Source organism: Diceros bicornis, chromosome 17 (assembly GCF_020826845.1).
Source record: "Diceros bicornis minor isolate mBicDic1 chromosome 17, mDicBic1.mat.cur, whole genome shotgun sequence".
NCBI classification, from domain to species: Eukaryota; Metazoa; Chordata; class Mammalia; order Perissodactyla; family Rhinocerotidae; genus Diceros; species Diceros bicornis.
The window spans coordinates 12,620,659-12,644,530 of NC_080756.1; the positions used below are offsets into that span (position 1 = coordinate 12,620,659).

The 23,872-nt window shown below is 47.9% G+C and overlaps 1 protein-coding gene across 1 annotated transcript; it reads right to left on the bottom strand.

Moving 5' to 3' along the window:
- Positions 1-7,874: 7,874 nt before the first annotated feature.
- Positions 7,875-20,878, bottom strand: ESYT1 (extended synaptotagmin 1). The gene is made up of 31 exons (XM_058557960.1): positions 20,420-20,878; positions 18,795-18,836; positions 18,476-18,610; positions 18,285-18,358; positions 18,083-18,155; positions 17,838-17,927; positions 17,601-17,656; positions 17,049-17,172; positions 16,786-16,962; positions 16,579-16,661; positions 16,225-16,273; positions 16,015-16,101; positions 15,823-15,915; positions 15,522-15,593; positions 15,263-15,349; positions 14,328-14,477; positions 13,841-13,996; positions 13,531-13,707; positions 13,298-13,380; positions 13,125-13,173; positions 12,927-13,016; positions 12,715-12,810; positions 12,365-12,436; positions 12,204-12,290; positions 10,058-10,198; positions 9,786-9,940; positions 9,581-9,679; positions 9,365-9,496; positions 9,182-9,287; positions 8,917-8,966; positions 7,875-8,723 (listed from the first exon to the last, which is right to left on the bottom strand). Exons 1-31 carry the CDS (start codon positions 20,813-20,815, stop codon positions 8,684-8,686), a joined length of 3,321 nt encoding a protein of 1,106 aa, XP_058413943.1. The 5' UTR covers positions 20,816-20,878; the 3' UTR covers positions 7,875-8,683.
- Between the last annotated feature and the right edge of the window lie 2,994 nt (positions 20,879-23,872).

Below are 23,872 nucleotides of genomic sequence, written 5' to 3' on the forward strand. Positions count from 1 at the left end.
TGTGTCCCTGTCATTGGAGGTGGATTGGAGTCGATCCAAAAGGAAAGGAGTGGAGAGGACATGGAGAGGAAACCAACAATGTCCACCACAATGAGGAACTATGGGACTAGTTATTGAGTGACAAGATGCCAGGAGGATAGCAGTTTTCGGGGTGCCACACCCTTCAGTAAATATTGAGTGACTATATTTAGTGAATGACGGAGATGAGAGAAGGTGGAGACAGTATGTCAGATTGGCATCATCTCCAAAGGAGCTGAGATTTTTATTGCTCTGAGAACAACAACGGGGAGCAGCATTGGGGTGCAAAGAGAATGCGGACCCTACTTCCCCGTGTAAATATATGGGGTTCAGGAAAGGGAGCACTCTCCCCTGGAGGGTGCTCCAGGTGAATGAGGTCTCTCGGGAGGTGAGCCAGGCTTCAGGGGAGACCAGAGTGAGCTCTGTGTAAATAAAGATAAAGAATTACAGGGGTAGAGTAGGTGGGAGTTACCTAGAACTAGGTTTGCAGCCAGCACAGGGGAAAGGTTGCAGGGGGAGGGAGCAGAGATTGTGTCAGGGCACTGCAGCTCCTCTTTTAGCCCCTTTATTCTTTGTCCCTTCCTTGTGTTCAGTTAGGTGTTATAGTTACTCTACTTGCATATCACCCTCCTCCTTCGTAGGTTTTTAGTTCTTTTTTTCTATTGCGTTATGATTGACATATAACATTATATTAGTTTTAGGTGTACAATATGATTTGATATTTGTATACATTTTGAAATGATCACCACTGTAAGTCTAGTTAACATCCATCACCATACATAGTTACAAAAAAATTTTTTTCCTTGTGATAACTTTTTTATTGAAGTATAATTGACATACAATATCCTATTAATTGCAGGTGTATATCATAGTGATTTGATATTTATATACATTACAAAATGATCACCACAATAAGTCTAGTTACCATCTGTCACCCTACAAAGTTATTACAATATTATTGACTATACAGTGTATTCCCTGTGTTGTACATTACATCTCGTGACTTATTTATTTTATAACTGCAAGATTGTACCTCTTAATCCCCTTCACCTATTTTGCCCGCCTTCCCAACCCCTCCTCACTCTGATAACCACCAGTTTGTTTCCTGTAGATTTTTTTAGATTCCACATACAAGTGAGATCATACAGTACTTGTCTTTCTCTGTCTGACTTATTTCACTTAGCATAATGCCCTCAAGGTCCATCCATGTTGACACAAATGGCAAGACTTCCTTCCTGTTTTTTTTTTTTTGTGAGGAAAGACCAGCCCTGAGCTAACATCCGATACCAATCCTCCTCTTTTTTGCTGAAGAAGACTGGCCCTAGCCCATGCCCAGCTTCCTCTACTTTATATGGGACGCCGCCACAGCATGGCTTAACAAGCAGCGCATCGGTGCACGCCCAGGATCCGAACTGGCGAACCCCGGGCTGCCGCAGCAGAGCGCACACACTTAACTGCTTGTGCCACTGGGTCGGCCCCAAGACTTCCTTCTTTTTTATGGGTAAACAATATTCCATTGTATGTCTATACCACATTTTCTTTATCCATTCATCTGTCGATGGACACTTAGGTTGTTTCCATATCTTGGCTATTGTAAGTAATGCTGTTAAATAATAATAATGTTGAGCCTCTCTTCATGTACCTGTTGGCCATCTGTATGTCTTTGGGAAAATGTTCAAAAATCTTCTGCCCATTTGTTAATAGGATTTTTTTTTTTTTTTGCTATTGAGTGTATGAGTTCTTAATTTTGAATATTAACCCTTTATCAGATAAATGATTTGCAAATACTTTCTCCCATTCAGTAGGTTGCCTTTTCACTTTGTTGATGGTTTCCTTTGCTGTGCAGAAGCTTTTTAGTTTGATGTAATCCCACTTGTTTGTTTTTGCTTTTGGTGTCAGATTAGTTTTTAGTTCTTTATGGCAGCATTACCATTACATGTCAGTCGTACCTACCTAGCGCAATGCTCCACAAGTCTTATCTGGACTCCAACTCAACATTAGAAAAGAAAATTAACAGGTGGAGGGGACAGCTGCTAGAGAGAAGGCTTACTGACAGCGCCAAGAAAGGACGGTTGGTAATCTGACAGTGAGGGAAGAGGCAGAAAAATCCATACAAGTAGGTAAAATTTTGCCCATCAGTTGGCAAGAATTTTTTTAAATTATAATATCCAGGAGAGAATACAAGAAAATACATTTTTGTGTAATGCTGGTGGGAGTGTAGAAAATTCATGTAATCTTAGAATGCAGTTGGGAAGAAAGTATTAAAAGTCATAAAAGTACAGACGTTGACCCAGCAGTTCTACTTTCCCTAAGGAAATAATTTGAAATGTATATAAATATTTTTGTTTATGTTCCCACAGTGAATAGCAAAACCTTGGGAACTACCTTCATTTCTGACAATAGAAAATCAGTTAAATAAACTATGGTACAGTCATTCCATGGAATTATACACAACCATTATAAATTATATTTTCTTTTTTTTTTAAAAAAGATTTTATTTATTTATTTTGTTCCCCCAAAGCCCCAGTAGATAGTTGTATGTCATAGCTGCACATCCTTTTAGTTGCTGTATGTGGGACACGGCCTCAGCGTGGCCGGAGAAGCGGTGCGTCAGTGTGCGCCGGGGATCCAAACCCGGGCCGCCAGCAGCGGAGCGCGTGCACCTAACCGCTAAGCCATGGGGCCGGCCCATATAAATTATATTTTCAAAGAATATTTAATAAAGTGTAAAAATGGCTTCTTATGTGTTAAGTGAAACAAGGAGGTTATAATATGACCCAAATTTATAAAATGTGTATTCCTGTAATCATGTTAGCTTTTCCTTCTTATGTTAGTCACCTCATGGCCTTAAAGGCTGCTGTAGTTCCAGGCATCACATTCTCCCACTAATGACCCAAGCAGACAGGAAGTGGGCAGTGAGGGCTTTCTTCTATTGCTGTACCAGTCCCCAGCTGACTTCCTCTTATATCTTGTTGACCAGAGCTGAGTGACAGAGCCACCCTGAGTTGCAGGGGAGGCTGGGAAAGTGAGTATCCAGCAAAGAGGATTGTGATTAATCCCTTGGGGCTGGCACACTGCCACCAGGAATGCCCTGGGGTTCTGTATGTAGGGAAGGGGGGAAATGGCTGTTGGGTAGACGACTGTGTTGCCACACCCAGTTAGCTACAGCATGTCGTTTGGGCCAATAAAGCCACATTCCAAGAGGGTAGTATTTGTATACATCAGTGACAGTCTACCGTATGCAACTGTATCTGCCTTTCTCTGGAAGACAGAGGTGCCAAGTGTGTGTCAGTGTCGAAGGCCAGCTGTTTCAGAAACAACAGAAGTACATTTGTTTAATTCCTGTGATTAATGACCCTTAATTTGTCTCATCTTTGTATATAAGTGCAACAGTGTACTGAATTGTGTCTCATCTTGCATTTAATATGTAGATCAGTACCTTCTCCCTTATGTATCCTTAACTGGAAAAGACTGGGACAGAATAGGGGCCCTTCAAGCTGGGAGAATTTGTGCCACGTCCTTTAGTTTTCTGAAAATGTAATTACTTGAAGTGATGAACTAGGGGCCGGCCCTGAGGCGTAGCGGTTAAGTGTGCATGCTCCGCTGAAGTGATGAACTGGGTCAAGAGTGCTTCTTAAAATCACATATTGCAAGATCCCTGGTTGTATTATCTGAAGTCGGCTAGAACAGCAAGCCTTGGGCTACATGCCCAGAATCGGATAATTAGATGAGAGACCCTAGAAATATAAATTCCTCTACCGTGTGTTTTTGGAGTTTTCCCCTCTTAAGTTTCTGGGTTGAGGGGAGGGTGACTGAGATGACTTGCTCATGGCTAATGCTTGGGATCCTCTTAAATTGATGGGAAGGAAGTAGAGATGGCAGAAGAACCAGCAATGAGTACAAAGGAGTTACTGAAAAAATAGGAGCTGAGTTAGTGGATGGCATGGAGTTTAAATTCAGCTTTTGCTAACAAGGTGAATTTTGACAACTCCTTGTGAAACTGAGTTTAGTCCTTTCCCCTGAGCCTTTCCTCTCCTCCCAGTGGATAGCATCCTAAGGTTTATATTCTTCCAGAGAAGATGATAAAGCCCCCCTGAGGCCGTTAAGAAATCTCCAAGTTCCTATTGCAGTGACCCTGTGTAAAGTTCTTCACTCTTCCTCCCTCGCACTCTCCTTTCGTGGGGTAGTTGGAACAGGTGGAGCACAGCTGCTGCGGCTCGCATCCCAGGAAGGGTCGCAGAAGGAGCAGAATTCAAGGTAGGCAGATCTGAATGGGTATAAAATATTTTTCATTTATCTGCCCATCAGGTGGGCCTGAAGCCTTTTTGGGTGTGGCTCAACATGCCACTGAGACACTCTGCGAGCCTGTGCTGTGGCACAGAGCTTCCGGGTTCACCAGGTTTAGGACTCCTCCCCCTGGAAAGCCCATGAGATGATAATGGTCAGCAGATGATGGATGGATAACAGACTTCATCACTGACTGCAAATGAGTCTCCCCGGAAACTCAACAGCAGCTACGTCGCACAGGTCCCTTGACCATCCTCAACGGAACCAACATTCTTGGTGGCTGCGACCACAGTAGGTTCTGATTACTAATTAAACTGACATGATCCATGAATTGAATAAGGGCTTTTAAAAAAATTTTAGCTTGTATTTTTATTAAATATGTATGGATATCGTCTCATATTTTTTCCTTTAATTTTTTAATTTTTTAAAAATTTTAATTAAGGTGTAATTGACATATAACATTAGTTTCAGTTGTACAACATAATGATGCAATATTTGTATACCTTATGAAATGATCACCACAATAAATCTAGTTAACATCTGTCACCTTACATAATCATAAAAATTTTTTTCTTGTGGTGAGAACTTTTAAGATCTACTCTCTTAGCAACTTCTTGAATACAGTGTTGTAGTCACCATGCTGTACATTACATCCCCATGACTTATTTATTTTATAACTGCAAGTTTGTACCTTTTGACTCCCTTTACCCATTTTGCCCATCCCCTGCCTCTGGCAACCGCTAGTCTGTTCTCTGTATCTATGAGCTTAGGTTTTATTGTTTTGTTTCTGTTTCTTTAGATTCCACATACAAATGAGATCATATAGTACTTGTCTTTCTCTGTCTGACTTATTTCACTTAGCATAATGCCCTCAAGGTCCATCCATGTTGTTGCAAAAGGCAAGATTTCATTCTTTTTTGTGGCTGAATAATATTCCAGTGTATATATATACCAAAATTTTGTTTACCCATTCATACATTGATGGACACTTATGCTGTTTCCATATCTTGCCTATTGTAAATAATGCAATGAATGTAAGGGTACATATATCTTTTCAGGTTAGCGATTTCATTTTCTTCGGATAAATACCCAGAAGTGGAATTGCTGGGTCATATGGTAGTTCTATTTTTATTTTTTTGAGGAATCTCTATACTGTTTTCCATAGTGGCTGCACCAAATTACATTTTCACCAACAGTGCACAAGGATTCCCCTTTCTCCACATCCTGCCAACACTTGTTATTTCTTGTTTTCTTTTTTTTTTTTTTTGGTGAGGAAGAGTGGCCCTGAGCTAACACCTGTTGCCAATCTCCCTCTTTTTTGCTTGAGGAAGATTGGCCCTGAGCTAACATCTGTACCCATCTTCCCCTATTTTGTATGTGGGTTGCCACCACAGCATGGCTTGATGAGCGGTGTAGGTCTGTGCCCCGGATCTGGATCTGAACCTATGAACCCAGGCCACCGAAGCAGAGTGTGCCAGACTCAGCCACTACGCTGCCAAGCGGGCCCATGTTGTCTTTTTTTTTTTTTTTTTTGTGAGGAGATCAGCCCTGTGCTAACATCTGCCAATCCTCCTCTTTTTTTGCTGAGGAAGACTGGCCCTGGGCTAACATCCGTGCCCATCTTCCTCCACTTATTTGGGACACCGCCACAGCATGGCTTGCCAAGCAGTGCGTTGGTGCGTGCCCAGGATCCAAACCGGTGAACCCTGGGCCACCGCAGCGGAGCACGCGCACTTAACAGCTTGCGCCACTGGGCTGGCCCCTCGTCTTGTCTTTTTGATAATAGCCATTCTAACAGTTGTGAGGTGATATCTCACAGTTTTTGTTTGCATTCATATGATGACTAGTGATGTTGAGCATCTTTTCATGTACTGTTGGCTATCCGTAGGTCTTTGGAAAAATGTCTATTCAGATCTTCTGCCCATTTTTTAATCGGTTTTTTTTTTTTTTTTTGCTATTGAATTCTATGAGTTTTTTATATGTTTTGTTTTGTTTTGTTTTTGATGAGGAAGATTGTCCCTGAGCGAACATCTGTTGCCAATCTTCCTCTTTTTGCCTGAGGAAGATTGTCACTGAGCTAACATCTGTGCCAATCTTCCTCTATTTTGTATGTGGGACGCTGCCACAGTATGACTTGACGAGTGATGTGTAGGTCCATGCCCAAGATCTAAACCTGCGAACCCTGGGCCGCCAAAGCAGAGCGTGTACAAACTTAACCACTACGCCACTGGGCCGGCCCCTCTTTATATGATTTGGATATTAACCCCTTTTCAGATGTATGATTTGCAAATTTTTTTCGCAGTCTTTTCATTTTGTTAATTTTTGTGTATGGTGTAAAATAATGATCCAGTTTCCCAACGCCATTTATTGACGAGACTGTCTTTTCCCCATTGTATGTTCTTGGCTCCTTTGTTGTAAATTAATTAACCATATATGTGTGGGTTTATTTCTGGGCTCTCTGTTATGTTGCATTTGATTTATGTGTCTGTGTTTATGCTAATACCATAATGTTTTGATTACTATAGCTGTGTAATACAGTTTGAAATCAGGGAGCACGATCCCTCCGGCTTTGTTCTTCTTTCTCAAGATTTGGCTATTTGTGGTTATTTGTGGTTCCATACAAATTTTAGTTTTGTTTGTTCTGTGAAAAATGCCATTGAAATTTTGATAGGGATTGCATTGAACATGTAGATTGTCTTGGGTAGTATGGACAATTTAACAATATTAATTCTTCTAACCCATGAGCATGGAATATCTTTCCATTTATTTGTGTCTTCTTCAATTTATTTCATTAATGATTTTAGTTTCCAGTGTACAGGTTTTTCACTCCTTGGTTAAATTTGTTCCTAGGTATTTTCTTTTTGATGCAGTTGTAAATGGGATTGTCTTTTAAATTTCTCTACCAGTTCATTATTAGTGTATAGAAATGCAACAGAGTTTGTATATTGATTTTGTATCCTGCAGCTTTACTGAATTCTTTTATTTGTTCTAACAGTTTTTTGGTGGGTTTTCTTTATGTGTCATCTGCAAATAGTGACAATTTTAATTTTTCCTTTCCAATTTCAGTGCCTTTTATTTACTTTTCTTGCTTAATTGCTCTGGCTAAGACTTCCAATACTACGTCGTATAAAAGTGGTGAGAGTGTCATCCTTGTCTTAGTCCTGATCTTAAAGGAAAAGCTTTCAGCTTTCACCATTGGTTGATGGGCTTGTCATTTATGACCTTTATTCTGTTGAGGTACCTTCCCTCTATACCCACGTTGTTGAGTTTTTATCATAAATGGATGTTGAATTCTGTCAGATGCTTTTTCTGCATCTATTGAAATGATCATATGATTTTTATCCTTCATTTTATTAATGCGGTGTATCACATTAATTGATTTTTGGACATTGAAACATCCTTGCATCCCTGGAATAAATCCCATTTGATCATAGTGTATGATCCTTTTAATGTATTGCTTAATTTTGTTTGCTAATATTTTGTTGAGGATGAATAGAGGCTTTTGACACTTGGAATAAACATCTGATGGGTAGGCTGGATTCTCCATTCTTAAGGAAAAGAGCCACAACTGGTTTGAGTATAATGTTTAATGTAAGATACAGTGGATTGGTAGAATTGCTGTAAAACTAAGATTCAGTTCTAGTCAGTGAGTTGACAGCCTAGGCACCTGACAAAAAATTGCCCTCCTGTCCCAAGTCCTCCAAGGCCTTCTGCACAGTACCAGCTAGAGGCTCCAAGACTGATATCCACTACTTGAAGGCTTAGGTAGAATCCAGGTGTTCCCAATTCCCAGAGTCAATCAAGAGGCTGGCCCCAACATCATAGCAGGTGTAATTTTCAGGACAGGCTTGAGGAAAGTGGGGACAGAACTGGACACAGGGGCCTGGGTTGCTGTACATTTGCTACATGCTGTAGTCCAAGAGGCTCTCGGCTTGAGGGGTCAGCCTATCCACCTTCCCATGCATATGTTTACCCTCCCTGACTGTTCATGGTAGGGAAGGTGACCATCCAATTAAAGAAAAAAGATCTTTCCAAAAGCTCTATTTGGCATAAGCTAATGCCACTGCTAGTGCTGCCAGTGGCCAGGCACAGATACAGAAGGCCCTGAGGAAATGGGAGGCAAGAAGAATGTGCAGGCGGAGCAGGAAATAGCCAGCTCAGGTCTCTACCCCAGGAGCCCAGAACAATAAAGGCCGTGCAGTAAAGGGTAACATGTGGTCCTCCTCTTTGGTCAGGCAAAGGCCCTAGCATGGGCCTGGGAGGCGAGAGGACTGAGGGGCACAGGCTCTGTCCTCAGGCCCTAGCTTTAGGCTCATCACATTGAGGCGGTGATGCAGTGAGAAGCAAGACAAGGAGACAGGCTGGTAATCCCCAGCTTCTAGGAGCTGCCTTTGTCCTTGTCATCCATGAGGTCATACCTGTGGGAACAAGCAGAGAAGGCTCAGAAAGATGACTCTTGTGTCATTTTATAAATGAGATATGATCCCAGGGCTCTTATACTTCAGAGAATCAATGGTTCTCAGCTCAGACTGCATCCTTTTTTCCCTTCCCACGATTGGGATTTCTCCTGCTTAAATACCCAGGCGCATCCCCATCCCATCAGATACTCACCACTGGGCCGCACCCTGGGAAAGGTCTATCTCAGCAAGGTCCAACTGCACCTGTGTTGGAGGATGGTAGGGGCAAGATATTATTGTGATATCTCCAAAGACCATGTCCTATCATCACACATTCCTGGTCCCAAACCAGTGCAGAGGTGATTGGATCACCTGTAGAGTCATGTCTCCTGGGGTGCTTCCTCTCTGACAGGGACTACAGCCTTGCTACTGGCAGCTTCTGACTCTCACCTTTGCCCTGACCATCCTTGCCCTCTTACCTTCCCCAGCAGCTCACGCTCTCTTGACATGAAGGAGGAATTAGATTTCACAGAGATGTCTAGCTTTCGCCGCAGGGCCTCATCCAGGGGCAGTTCCCACTCAAACCTGGGGAGGGATAAGTGTTAGGGGCACAGCTCCTTCCCGAGCCTGCCATCTCTCCACCTGAATGCCCACTGACTGACCGTTCATTGAATTCAGGATTTAGGGTCCTCTTCTTCTGTGAGGTCTTCCTCTTGGTGCCTCGGTTCTTATCTGGCAGTAGCAACAGTGACACGTAGGGGTCAGGGGGATCCCGTCCATTCTGTCGAAGGGCCCTGCAACAGGAGGATAAAGGTGATTAAGGCAACCTAAGGGAAGGGATGGAGGGAACCTGGAGGACAGGACAGATGGAGTCTCACCGGCAACTGTGAACGATGCTGACCAGCTTTCGTTCTTCACTGTAGTACCAAACAGTCAGTTTCACCTGGCCCAGAGGCCCAGCTGGAGCCTCAAGGGGACTGTGGAGAGATGGAGATAGGTCTGGGAGAAGGTAGTGCCTAGGGAGCCTGTAGCTTCTCCCTTATACTCCTGACTGCGTCCCATCTTTCTGTCCCAGCCCTTTACCTGTCACCATGTGTTAGGCGCTGCCGGAGCTCTGGGGCTGAGGAGGTGACATGAGGGAGTCCCGCCCAGAGCTCTAGTTCTTCACTCAGAGATGAGGAGCTGTGGCTATAGCTGTGGCTATGAGCTTCCACTCCCGAGTGCTGGGACACCAGGATCTAGGCGGGCAGGAAAGCTGTCAGCTGGGCAGAGTCCTGCTCAGCTCCCTCGCTATGAGGACACGGCCTTCTGTTCCTGCCCTCCCTCCCTCCTGCCCACCATCTCCTGGCACTCACCCCCAGCTGTGCTCTCAGTAACACCTGCCCTTGACCATTGTTGAGCGTAAACCAGCGGTCCAAGCAGAGCTGGTCAGCCACAAGGAGCTCCGAGAGGGGCAGGGATAATGAGCCCAGTGCACCAGTCCCCTCACCCCGAACCTGTGGAGCAACAGGACTGTGATCAAGAGATAAATGATTTAATCCTGGTGTTCCAGGTCCAGATACTTGGACTTGGTTATTTTGGAGAGAGACTCCCCTTTGTGAAGGGTGGGGAAGCCGTAGTAACAGTGCTGGTCCTACCTCCCTTCCTTTCGTAACTAGAGTAGACTGTACTATCTTTACTTTCTGGGCTTTCACAAATTATACCAGTAATACCTGTACAGGGTGGAGGTATTTCCATACTCCAAATGTAACGACCTTTAAACCCTTCTTGTTTTCTTTGTTCTAGCATAATTCTAACTAATATGCCTATATCTCTATTTCACGATTTGCCAACTTAGTATCTACTGACTCCCTGCTATCCAAAATGAGGAACTGAGCTCTTGACACCTCTTCTCTACCTCCACTAGTGTTAATAGTTACATTATTTTAAATTCTATTGGTTCCTATTCATGTAATTCTCTACTTGTTCTATCAACTTTAGAAGGTATTTTTTGGGGGCCGGCCCAGTGGCGCAAGCGGTTAAGTGCGCGCACTCCTCTTTGGTGGGCCAGGGTTCACAGGTTCGGATCCTGGGCACGCACCGACGCTTGTCAAACCATGCTGTGGCAGCATCCCATATAAAGGAGAGAAAGATGGGCATGGATGTTAGCCCAGCGCCAATCTTCGTCAGCAAAAAGAGGAGGATTGGCATCAGATGTTAGCTCAGGGCTAATCTTTCTCAAAAAAAATTAAACATAAGAAGGTATTTCTTGACTCCTCACTCCCTAAAAAGAGGAAATCAGCACTCCTATATTAGCTTCCACCTACCCTCTCCCTTCCTCTCACACCTCTTCCCTTCTGTTCACCCCTCAACCCACTGAAATCTAGTTTCTACTCCATTCCTGCCACCGAAGTTGCTCCAATAATCAGTGACCTCCTAGTTTCCAAAGTCAATGAATAGTTTTCAGTCATCTAATTTTACCTCTCGGCAACATGTGGCCACTTCCTTTCTTTTGAAATGCTCTTCTTTGGGCTTCTGTAATCCACTCTTTGCTGGTGAGGGTCCCACTAACCTGGCTACACTGCAGGCCCTTGAAGGGCTCCTCTTCCTCTGTCTGCCCTTTAACCGTTGGAGCACCCAGGATGTGCATCCTTTGTCTTCTTGTCACGCTACACATGCCCTAAGAGATCTTGTTCACACTTAAGACTGTAATTGCTACCTGTTGCTTGCTCATGATGCTCAAACAAGAGGGCGAGTGAGGAACACCATAACGGGTCAGAGATCTGCCTTCTGGGTGGATGTCTCCTCGGATGTCCCTCAGAGATCTCAAATGCAAATTTGCCTGCTTTGTGCATTCCCCGTGTTGGGAATGGCACCTTTATCTGTCCAGCCACCCCATGTCAAAACCACGACCAGATACCATCTGGCCTTTGTCATTTCTTGCTTCATTTACTCTAATGGTCTCTTAACTGATCTGCCTGCCTCCAGTGCTGTCCTCTTCCAGAGCATTCTTTACCCCTGCCATCAGCACGAGCTTCCTAAAATGCAAATCTGGATGTGTCACCCTTCATTCCTTCAAATGTTTCCCAATGACTTTAGGATAAAATCCAAATTCTTAGCAGAATATTCAAGAGCCCCTGTGATCTTGCTCCTGCCAGCCTCTCTAATCTATAATTTGCCTTTTTTCTCCTCCATTCTCTTCTCAGCCTGAAGAGTTTTCCTGCGCTGCCTTTCTTGGTCGGAGCCTGTTTACCCTTAAGCTCAGGGGTCACCTAAGGACGCCTTTCTTACTACCTCCACCTTTTCCCCTAGTCAGAGTCAGACCCCTCCTCTTCCCCACAGCGCCTTTTTTCTCAGCAGGTTTCAGTCTGGAAGTATCCTCTGGTTATTTTTCTCCCCAAAGTGACTGTGAGCTCCATAAAGATGAGAACTAGACCTTTTATCTCTGAATGCCTGTGCCTGCTTCAGTGCCTGGCCCATGACGGGACTCGGCAGAATGTCTGTGGAATGAATTTACAGTACCTGCAACTCCAGGCTGTCAGTGTTTGGTTTCCTGATGAGAAAGGAGGCACTCTCGTCCCAGACAGGGGCTGAAGTTTGGGAAACAGTCTGGTGGAGATGAGGGGTTATGATCAGTGGTTGACACTCTCTCCTCCTCTCAGCCCTCCCGCATTTCCTAATACCTTTGTTTTATGCATAGCATCTCCCACAGTGAGAGTGGCATAAGGGCTGGGAGGCTTGGTGCCCTTTCGGAGCTGCAGAGAGAACATCGAGTTAGCCTTAAATTTGGCCCTAGTTAGACAGATCCACCCCTCCCCTCACAAGTGACATCTACAGCCAGCAGCCACGTCCCCATTATCACTTGACAGCCACCATCCTCGTGGCCTTGGACAGATAATTCTTCCCACCCCAGCACCACCCTGGGAAAGAGAGGAATTTGGAATTTACTATTCCAAATACGCCAGGAGCATCCAAACCCAAGGGTGGTGGAAGAAGGACCAGGGAGCTATGGGGCGTGGGGAGCAGATCTCACCGGCAGGTCCTCAGCCCGTTCTAGGTAGACGGACAGCAGGGCCGCCGCCAGTTCTGCACTCTTCTGAGTCTGGATCAAACTGTTCACCTGCAGCACCTGGGGAGGTAACACAGGGCTTGGAGAGTGGTAACTGACACCTGGGACCTGGCATCTGCCTTGAAGGCTGATAGAAAAGTTCACCTGGACCCATCTGGGGTCCCTTCCTTCCTCACCTCCTCTAACTCAGCAGCAGTGGGACGAGGGGTCAGACGCTCCAGACGCAAGTGCAGGCGGCCAGATGGGACGTCCTCCAGGGTCAGCCACTGTGGAAGTAGGCAGGGTTCAGACGTGGGAATGTGGGGACAGAGGGACTCTGAGAATGAGACGTGGGTCAAGATCAGGAGGACTATTGATTCTAGTTCCATGCTCACCTCATCAAGGAAGCCACTGTTTAGGACTGTGGTGAGACTCACTTTACACCTGCAGAGGAGAAAGGTTAAGACAAGGCCGATGGTCACAGCCAAGTCTCTGTCTCCCTAAGGCCAGACTTCCAAGGCATACAGAGGCCCAGCCTGTCTGCCCCTCTGGACTCGCACCCTCTCACCTGCCCAGAAAGTCATCCTTGTCCAGGTCCTTGTCAAAAACTTCAACCTCCAGCTCTTGGCCTGGAATTGATGTGACGATCACCTAGTGGGAGGAAATAGTGTGGACAAAAGGGGATTCTCTTCTTCTCCAAATGACTGGACCCTCCCAATCAACTGAACCCGAGATTTTCTCTCAGAGATAGGGGGAAGAACGGGGCAGGACTGGGAGGAGTCCTGGCCACTTGATTCTGACCTCAAAAACTTCATTCCAGCGGGGATTGAGATCTTCCCGAATAACACGGCTCCGGAAGCTTCGTCCTGCCAGCTTTAGTTTGACATAGGGGTCTGACTTGCCCTTCACCAAACCCCCCAAGAAACGGTCTTTGGCAATCAGGTCCTGGGCCTCTAATACATGGATCCGAAGCACATTCTGCAAAAGGGACAGAGAGGGACACTAGACAGCAGTCAAAGAGAGAGAAACCTGTCAGAGCCAGACCTGAAACAGGCTTTACACACCTAGGGGTGGGCAAACAGACCCTAGTCCTTTTCAGATACAAACTCACCTCAGTCCCAAAGTGACTGTCAGGAGTAGTGTGAGAGGGTCGAGGTGGGGTATCCACACTGCTGCCTGTCTGGGGGCTCTCATTGTCCAGGTCCCAAGCCCCAGGACAACCAGGCACGGCAGGGAGGCGCACTTCTGATGAATCTAAGTACAAAATCTGCGAAGGGTAGTGTGATTGTCGACTCAAAGAAGCGCAGCTAGCCACCAGCAGGCAAGGTATGTGGGGGTGGAGGGCAGAGCAGGGGTTCGGACGGGGAAACCAGGTCCCTGCCTTGGCTGGGCTCATCTCTAGAGGATTCCCTCCACACTCAGCCTGCTCATACACCCTTTTGTCCCACAGTTATATCAGCAAACATTTTTTTGTGTGCCTGCTAGGTGCTTCCACATGTACTAGCTCATTTAATCTTAGAGGATTCCCCTTCCTTACTCTTAATACCAAGGAATCCACAAGGCCCTTCTCCACCCTCACACTTCCTCCATCTCCATACCCTCATAACCAGCTTCATGTAGAGCCTGGAGTTTGGGCCAGAGCTGCTGAGCTGGAACCACTGGTCAAGGGTGAGTTCAGGGGCAGTCAGCAGGCGAGCCAGAGGCAGAGTCAGTGCCCCTAAAGTCAGGGCCCTCGAGTCATCCTTCACCTGTAGGCACAGGAGGAGGGGACGTAGTGAAGAGATTAGGGAAAAGGGAGACATATTGGGGAAATTTATTACATGGGTCCAGCTTCATTCTCTCTGTGCCAATCGCAAAACTTTTATTCCACTCAAGGCCATCTTTCTACAATCCTATGCCCACTCCATGGTCTGTCCCACTCCATGGTCCCTTCCGACTTTGCTCATTCTGTTCCCTTACCTGGAAAATTCTCATTCTCCTTCCCTCTGCTTATTTAAATCCTACTTATTCTTCAAGGACCACTCAAAATCCTACTTCCTTCATCTCTCTAGTTACTCCAGCCTCTGTATCTTTTCCTGGCCAAAATACTCATATTCTATGAGTATTTTACTCCCACTAGTTAATATTTAGTCATTCATGGATTATATACATTATATATATATCATTCTTGGTTTTACATATGTGTGTCTTGTCAGTTATGAAACTAGCCAGTAAGCTTTGTGAAGGCAGATACTCTGTTTTATGCTTTTTCTATGACCTTTAAAATGTAGGTGTCTAAGAGGTACTCAGTATGTTCTTTTTTTAAAAAATAATTTTATTGAGGCATAATCATTCATTTTAAGTGTACAATTCTCAATTATAAAAAATGATTCTAGAGAGATAGGTGGGGAATAGTGGAGAGAGAGTGGAGGAGGTGGAGAATCTATGTAGATAGATTGAAAATAGAGATCAAAGGAGAAGATGGAGAGAAGAAATGGCAGAGATCTGGGAAGACGGGATAGGGTATTCAGGAGGGGCCAAATGATTATCTCACCTGTATATCAAGCTCCTGGCTTCGAGGGTCTTGCAGGAAGAACCGGAAGGCCTCCTCCCACACCGGGCAGTTAGTGCTGTGGAGCGCCTGGAGATGTGCAGGATGAGATTAAGGGTACCTGCACAGTACCATTCCTGTGTCTCTAGAAAACCCTAGCCCTTATAGGCATTCTAACGCGGAGACGTCATCCCAAGAACAGTCCTCCCTCCCCCACTGGCCCCACACATGACATCTCCCACAATGATGTCTTGGCCCTCACCTTGCTCTCCTGGGTCACATCCTGAATTGACAGCTGTACCATAGGGTTGGGTTCCTTGTTCCCCTTCTTTAGCTGTAGGGGGTAGAATATAGAAGTCACCATCTTGGGTGTTTTGGTTTTGTTTCAGAGAAGGAAGGTGGGCTCTCATCAGAATCTTTTCCTTGACGTGGCTCTGATCCCCTCCTTGGAACCTTTGTGTTACATGTTGTTGCTTCTGGAACACAGCAGGCAGGGGCAAAGGAGGGTGTGGGAATGTGCATTCAGGGCTCCCTATTCACCTGCCCTCAGAAGCCACACTCACAGGAAGATCCTGGGCCCGATCCAGATAGACAGCTAAGATGGCAGCTGATGGGGGCTCTGGTCGGGAGGAGACGCCTCGATTCCACTGTAGAACCTGGTGGGGTGGTAGTAGTCAGACCTTGGTTCCCCCAGGCCTCTAGACTTCCAGCTACCCATTTCTCCCCACCAGCTTCCTGTTTCCCACGTTGGTTACCTCCTCCAGTTTTTCTGCATTTGGCAGAAGCGACAGCCATTCTAGCCTTAGGTGAACTTGGCCTTGCCCGCCTTGAAGAGGGAACCACTGGAAGGAGAAGTAGAAGAAAGTGGGAAGAGATCAAGCACCCATCTCTTCCCCACCAGTGGAGCAACTATTGTCTGCTCAGTGGGTGAGACCACTCCCCACCTTCCTCTTCTCTCAACTTACATCATCCAGTACTCCAGCCTGCAAAACCTTCCCCACATCCAGCTTCATTCTGGGGGGTCGGGCAGAAGGGAGCGGCAGTAAAAGGGAAAAAAGGGGAGTGTTGTAATTAGTACCTTGTCACTGGCCCTCCACTCACCCACCTAGAAATAACTGGCAAATCTCAGACTCCCTTCAACTTACACTCAGGAGATATTTATGTGTGTGCACACGCGCATGCATGAATGGTGGGGGCAAGGGGTGGGGAGGTTGGGAAGGAAAATGATACATGATTCCCAGGCCCAGAAAAGGATTATAATTACCTCTGGGACCTTGTAGCACTGGGGCTTTAGAATCCTAACATAGGCAGAGTCTCACCTGCCTAGAAAGTCATCTTTGTCTGGATCCTTGTCAAACACCTCCACCTCAATCTCCTGCCCTGGGACCTCGTGCACTGTCACCTGAGGAACACAGAGGGATCAGGGCCTCATGGGCTGCAGCTGCGAGGATCATCAATCAGCATCTTCTCTCACAACCTCCGGGGGCCTCCCCATCTCACACAGCCCCACTCTTCAGCTCTCCCACCTCATAAGTCTCTCCCCACTGGGGGTTGAGTTCCTCATTGATGACACGACTGCAGAATGTCTGGGTGCCCACTCGCACAAGTGCATAGGGGTCTGACTTGCCCTCAATCAGGCCCTTCACGTATTTGTCCTTGGAGCTCAGCCCTTGAGCAGCCAGCAGGTGAATCCGAATAATGCCCTGAGGGTAGGAATCAGATAGCAAGAAACTAAGGACCCAGAACAGGGTCCGAGAGAAGGATCTATCTCCTGGGGAAGAGGCCATACCCTGGGAAGAGGGGAACGCAACTGGGCCACATCCTGAAGGTTGGGCACAAGGGGCACCAATAATCGGTTGGGCAACACGAGGAAGGCAGCGATGGAGTCCATGATCACGGTGTCAGAGAGTGAGCTAAATGTGGGAGTAGAAGAGGAGGTGAGTGTGGCCCCACCTTCCAATATCCTCCCACCCCCAGCTATGTTTCCCACAACAAGAGAGACCCAAAGCTAGAGAGAAGTCCTTTCTGAAAATCCCTTTTTGCTACTCTTCTACCCTAATTTGCCTCCCACTGCTCTGTCCCTTCACTGCCATCCCAGCTCTTCCTTCTTTTTTTGCTCCTGCTGAGCAGTCTGCAGCCCTCTTCATTCTCTACCAAAATGCATGCTCCCACCACAGAAGAGAAGTCACAGCATGAAACTTTTCAGGGGGTATCTGTCTTATCCCCCCAACCAGGGTCAAGGCTCCTGGAGGCATCGGCTGCACTATTTACTGCTTCATATCCCTTAAACCCCCAGGCCAGGGCTGGAACACTTAGCAGGTGCTCAGTAAGTCCCTGATACCTGAGTCCTGGGATATCCAGCAGGTTGGTTATCCCTGTCCAGTTGATATCTAGGGTCTGAAAGGAAAGGGCAGGGGGATCAGGACAGATCCTATGGTGGTGTGGTCACACTCATCCAACAGTTGCCACACCCCTCAGCCATCTTGTCAATTCTCTCCCCTATTCCCCATTGCTGGTATCCTCACCCTCCCAATCCTGTTTCCCCTGCTTCCCCATCCCCCTCAACATTTTCCCTTACCGGGCGTCGGATAAAGAACATTGACACAGCCCCCACGATAGGAAGGTCCCCAATGAGTGGCTCAAGGATCACCCGCAAGACACCATGTAGCTGGGGCAAGAGAAGATCAAAGCCTTTACTCAGAAAAGGCCTTCTCCTCCTCCCAGACTTCCCAGCCTTGGTTTTTCCAACCTCCCACTTCCCTGTGTCCAATAAAACCTAGGGCAAAGCCTCCTTATTATGGGGGCCCTTGAGATCTGCCCCACCTGCATGCCCTTGACTCCTGCTTTGCAGAAATATTTCTTCACTTCCACATCAATCTGTACGTCACCTACATAGCTGGGGTTTAGTGAGGAAGAGAAGAAAGAGGGTTAGTATCACGCTGAAAGGGGGGCAGGGGGAGTGAAGTAGTCAGAGGGACCAGGATCCTGTCGAAGGGGAAGCAGGAAGACTGGTGAGTGGCACTACCTGATGTTCAAGTCCAGCAGGATCTGTTCTTTGCTCTGACCAGGGTGAACTTTGACTCCTACGATGCGCAATGGCTGGAGAGAGAACTCTTGAGAGAGGAGAAGGAAAGAGAGGAGTACCCCAGCCCCTTCTGGCCACCCACCTTTCCTGTCCCATCTCCTCCCTTGCGTTACTTCCCCCTACACATATACCTTTTCTCCCAGTTCCACGCGTGTAAATGTAAACGTTTGCAGATGGGTGTTAGATCCTCGAATAGCAGGGGCCACAGTTTCAACCAAAAGCTTCTCCATATACTGGCCCAGGAAGGGCCAGACCTGGGCCACAATCTGAGAGGAAAGGGAGCCCATCATAGGAGAGCCCAATCCTCCCTCTAAAGGCAAGTTGCTTTAGAATCCGCCCCATGGGGGGCACTGGGGATGGGGCTAGAATTGAGGTATGGTAGGGCTTGGCAAGATGAACGAACTCCATTCCCCCTTGTGAAAAACAAAAGTCAAGACAATCAACCCTCACCTTATTTAGCCACTCAGCCTTTTCCACATCTGGGAAGCTGACCTGGAGGTGAGGAAGGCAGAGATAACAATGAGCACACCCTCTGCCAGTGGTTTCCTACTAAGATGCCGGGTGGGATGTCCCCAGAGAAAAGAAAACATAAGTGTGACAGGGCCTCCTCACACCCAGGGGCTGGGGGAGGGGCCAGGATGTCCGAGGATTCATTCCTCCTCAGGGTTTGGGGGCACTGCGGTCTGAAAAGGGGAGCTGACACAAAGTTGTTTTGTGGATAGCTCCCGGATGTGAAATGACAGGTGCTGGGGCAGAGAGGAGGAGGGAGAAGGGCACATTCTTTCTGGAGGGGGTGGTCCTGTCAAGTCAGAGTTTGAGGAGGAAATCCTGGGATTGGAGAAGTCCTGGTTCCTTTTTCCAGCCTTCCCTGCTCCCCTTGGACTGGGGGCTGTATACCAAGAAGGTGAAGAGGAAACCAGCCCCTGGAGTCAGGGAGGGGCCAGAAGAGCGGGTTAGGCCCTGGCCATGTTTTTCTTCTTCCTTTTATCAGTGTGACTCCTTTTATGGGAAAGAAGGACACCTGTGCTTTGCGTGGAGGGGAAGAGAAAGGGTAGTCGCTTCAGGAGGAAGATTAGTTTCCACGAGGAGGAGTAGGGGGATCAGAGACAGCTGCTGCCTGGACTATTTTTCCCCCATTCCCCTCCCCAGTCGCCGGCCTGGGCAGCATGGCTCTGCCTGCCTAGTGTCAACTTTGATTCCTCTCTTCTGCCATCCTCCCCCTAGACTGGCACCTCTGCTGGGAGAAGTAGGACCGGAGAGGCAGGGAGGGGCCGGGTAACTGGGCACTGCCTCTGCAAGCCCGGAGAGAAGGCATCCGGCCCCTCACCACAGGAGGGGGGGAGTAGAAACAAGGGTCGTGGCCCCGACCGAGCACGCGCAGCCCACAGTCCGGAAAAGGGTGGGGCCGGCCAGGGGCGGTGGAGTGTGGGCAGCGGGCACTGCCGCAGTCGCGATCCCCTCCCCCAGCACCCCCGCCCTTCGGCCAGCAGCCGCCCCCGCTGCGCTGCGGCCCGGCCGCCTGGGGCTGGAAGGCGAGGGCCGGAGGGTCCGTCCAGGTGCGGGGGCTCGGCGGGGCAGTGCTCCCGGGGCTGGCTTCCAGCGGGTACCCGGGAATAAGAGGGGGAAAAGGAAGAAGAACCAATGGCCTTAAATAGGCACAAAGTCTTGAACGGACAGGAGAGATGAGGGAACCGTCTGAGCGGCAGCGGGTGCGGGGATGCCCAGGAGCGGCCGCGGCGCGAGTGGCCCCAGGGCGAGGAGAGGCGCTCAGCGGCTTGGCTGGGAGGGAGGCGGGCTCCCCAACATTACTGCTCTTGCCAAGCGCAGAGGAAGGAGGACTGATTCTGTGCAAGGAACGGGATCTGGGCGTGCCGGGGGGCGGGGGAAGGAGACTGGAGAGCCGGTCCCAAGAGTGCCGCGTCCCAGAGGCCGGTGGCTAGCGGGGCGAGAGGGGAAAGTCTGCGGCCCACTGTCCCAAGGGTGGGGCACTGACTTTAGGGTAGGGAGGGAGAGCCCTAGAACTGAGGGGCTAGAAGGGGGCTCTGCTGCACTGAGGATCGAGGATGGTCGCTCACCCAGGCAGGCAGCTCTCGATGGCTCATGTAAAGTGTCTTCGCCGTGATCCGCTCCTCGTCGTCCAGCAGCTGCCGCGCTACTCGAAGGCTCCGTTCTTTCTCGTCGCGGACCCGGCGCCAGCCCAGGTAGAGGGCGAGGCCGAAGAGCACGAAACCCACGCTGAGTCCTATTGCCCCGGCCAGGTATACCGGCACCAGCACCAGCAACCGCCGCCCGAACGAAGTCAGCACCGCCAGGACCTCACTCGCCGCGCTGGGGCCGGCAGGTTGGTTCCCAGAACTCGGGTCCGGCTTCGTGTGAGCAGTGGGGGGCTGGTCAGGGGGGTCGGAGGGAGCAGAGGGCTGGTCCACGGGGCTAGGGCTGGGGCTGGAGCCGTCTCCAGGGGAGCGCTCCATGGTGCCACCTCTGGGAGGACCCGCCCGACCCACACACCGACTGGAGGTTGCCGCGTCTTGCAACTAGCTCCCCGCGGCAAACCGTAAACCCCAGGATGGGGGAGGGGACTTCAAGCCACGCCCCCTCTTTCTGGCGGCTCGGGTTGGTCCGCGCCGCACAGACTAAGGTGGAGTCAAAAGATCGAAACCCTGCCCCTCTCCCGCGGGGAGGGGATAGGGCTCCGAAGAGGCAGGACCTCCTTGATTGGACCAGAGTGCCCAGATGGGAGATCTGGGACGGCGGGAAAAGGAGGAAAGAGGCTAAAGAGCGGCATTTGATTGGCCAGAAAGAGAAGGAGGCGTGGTGTACCATTTAAAGAAGAGAGCAGGGCGCAGGGGGTCCCCCACGTGGGATTGGAGTGCCTGTGGTATGACGTCATGCGGAGCCGCACCGCCAATTACTCGGTTTTTGAGGGAGTTGGAGTCGCGAAGTTGAGTTGTGAAGGGTCAGGATTTCCTTCCACTCCATTCGGACGGTTTGGCAGGGTTTGGTCTGGGATTCCTACATGTTCATGTGTCAGCTTTCCCTAGTTTTTACACTCTAAGCACATTCTTTATCCTTCAATTTTTTCCTGGCTGTCCTTACAAAAAGAAAGGAAATTACCCTATTGGGAATGAAAGTGTTGGATGACGACGCTGTCTATCGTGTCTCCAGTCCTCTACGTTGTCTGTGCAGTGTAACGACAGACACTAGAGAAAACTGGAAAATCCGAGAATTACAGAGATGAGACAATCCAGCGTTCAGGGAAGAGAAAAAAAAGCGGAGTGAAGAGGAAGTGAGGCTTGCTTTCTTTTTAGAAATCTCCAAGAGTTAGTCCATTCTATCTCCAATTCTATCTCTATCATAGAGCGCAGACCGACTCCAAACTAGATCGACTCCAAAAAGAGGAGTGGGTGGGTGGGCGGTCAGCTGCAGCAAAAATGATTACACTTTCCAAGAATTTCCTGACCCTGAGGAACTGCTAGGACACTAGCAGTTGAGAAATCAAGAGTAATGAGACGATTCTGTGTTTCATTTGCCTGAGTTAGAAGGAAGGTTTGGAATACAGTCAGATGTAGAATTAATGCAGTTCTACATGAACTGTGCAGGTTTAGGAAGGGGAGAGTGCAGGGTACATTGATGATGACCAGTGTTACTAGTTAACTGGATTTAGAGGTGGAGTGTTGTCCAGAGACTTAGAAACTAGACTAACTGGAAGTCCAGGAGGGAAGGGTTGGTCATAATATGATCACCTTTTAATGCAGTATATGTGGGACTTGTGTTATTCTGTTTGACACAGCAGGCAAACCAGGGTTACTGCTGGGGAGAGACTAGGTCGGCAGCTGATAAGTTTTATCTGGCTCTGCAGGGCATGGATTTCATCAGGCTGTGTTTCATCAAAGCTGCTTAAAACCTATCGCTGCCCAGCCTTCCTCTCAAATTTTCTCACTTCCCTTTCTCTACTTCCCTGAGGCTAACAGTCTCTAGGCTGCTTCATTCAGTTTGCAGAACTGTATAAAGAACAATTTTCTATCTGCCTCCTGTGTCATCCATATTCTCAGAGGTGAGCAGGCAGAAAAGGAGCTCAAGGAGTTTGGAGGAGATAAAAGTGATCTGCTCACCAACTGATGAAGCAGAACTATAGGAGGAAAATGGATGAAATTCTTTAAAGGGAAACCTCTCTATAAACTGAAATTTGCAAAGCACTGGAGTAGGGGGAGGGGGGTCCCTTAGACTGGGGGATGGAGAGGGTGACCTATAGAGGTTCCTTTCCAAACTCCTCCCCTTTCTCACCCCATCTCGCTCATCAGACCCTCCTACTGAAGATGGTATATGGAGGATGAAAGCTCATCCTCAGGAAGGTCTCTTCCCAGCTGGGACCCAGGAGCCACAGGATTAGCAACTGCAATGCAGGCACCAGAGAACAAGTAAACAGGATGGGTCCCCGCCCATTGACAATTCTGCTGCCCAGGTGCCACCTGGTGGTGATAAGCAGTAAGTGGGTAACAGGAAAAAGGATGGCCATTTGTTAGAGGAAGTGTCTAAGCGAGGAGAGTACCAAGACTTCCTGGATTTGCAATCTGCACTTATATGTAAACTACAATTGCCTCCTAGGGGAGGCAGAGGGTTGGACGTGGTAATCTGGTCCCAGCTCACTCTCCAAGATGGAAGGGGCAACAGGATTTGAGGAAATTTCCTCTGTATTATTCCTTGCAAGTTACTGCAAAGCAGTGGTCCCATTGTTGGATGGCTCTATCCTTAGAACTTTCTTATGCCAAGTCTGGAGTCAGACCGCCCGAATAGATTCCTGGCTCCATTCCTTACTAGTTGTGGAACCCTGGGCTGATTACTCTCTTTAAGCCTGCTTTCTCCTCTGCAAAACAGGTACAAAAATAGTACCCATCGTGTCAATGAGATATTGCATGTAAAGTGCCCAGCACAGTGCCCTGTCTTGTACTGAGTACTCAATAAATGTTAGCTGTTATTCTACAACTCCCTGTGTATTTCCCAGGCAGCAAGACAGGACCTTTTCTCTATTGGGCAGCCATTCAAATATTTGAAGACATCTATTGGGTCTCCCGTCAGTCTTCGCTTGTCAATTTTGCTCACCTATTCCACTGGTTTGTCAATGGCCTTCTTTAAAAATTACATTGAGAAGAACACAGAATACTTTAGGAATGGTTCCACGCAGACAGACACGGTAGAACTGCTATATTTACAATGCATGACTATGGTTTGGTTACCTTAACAGAGCTCCTAGAAAGGTGCCTAGAACATAGCAGGCTCTTAATTTTTATGAACTGACATATTATGAGGACTAAGATTTTAATTTTTGGTAGCCAACTGGAAGTCCCGTGTTGTTCTCATGTGAATTACTGCTAATGCAGATCTCTGCATTTGTTCCTCAGCCAGGTTCAAGCAATTTTTTAGAGGGAGGGTCAATCAAAATTGATCCAAATTGACCCCTTGGATTAATTTAGTTGACCCAAGTTACAGACACTTTCAGTATCACCTAGTGCTTCTCTGTTACTGTTGAT

Bases quoted from the DNA above. Each gene is read 5' to 3' on its own strand.
- ESYT1 (XM_058557960.1), bottom strand. From the start codon at position 20,815: ATGGAGCGCTCCCCTGGAGACGGCTCCAGCCCCAGCCCTAGCCCCGTG. The intron at 16,963-17,048 runs GTATGGCCTCTT...TCCTACCCTCAG, and splicing joins TGCGTTCCCCTCTTCCCAGG to GGCATTATTCGGATTCACCT. The intron at 9,288-9,364 runs GTCAGTCAGTGG...ATCCCTCCCCAG, and splicing joins AATCCTGAATTCAATGAACG to GTTTGAGTGGGAACTGCCCC.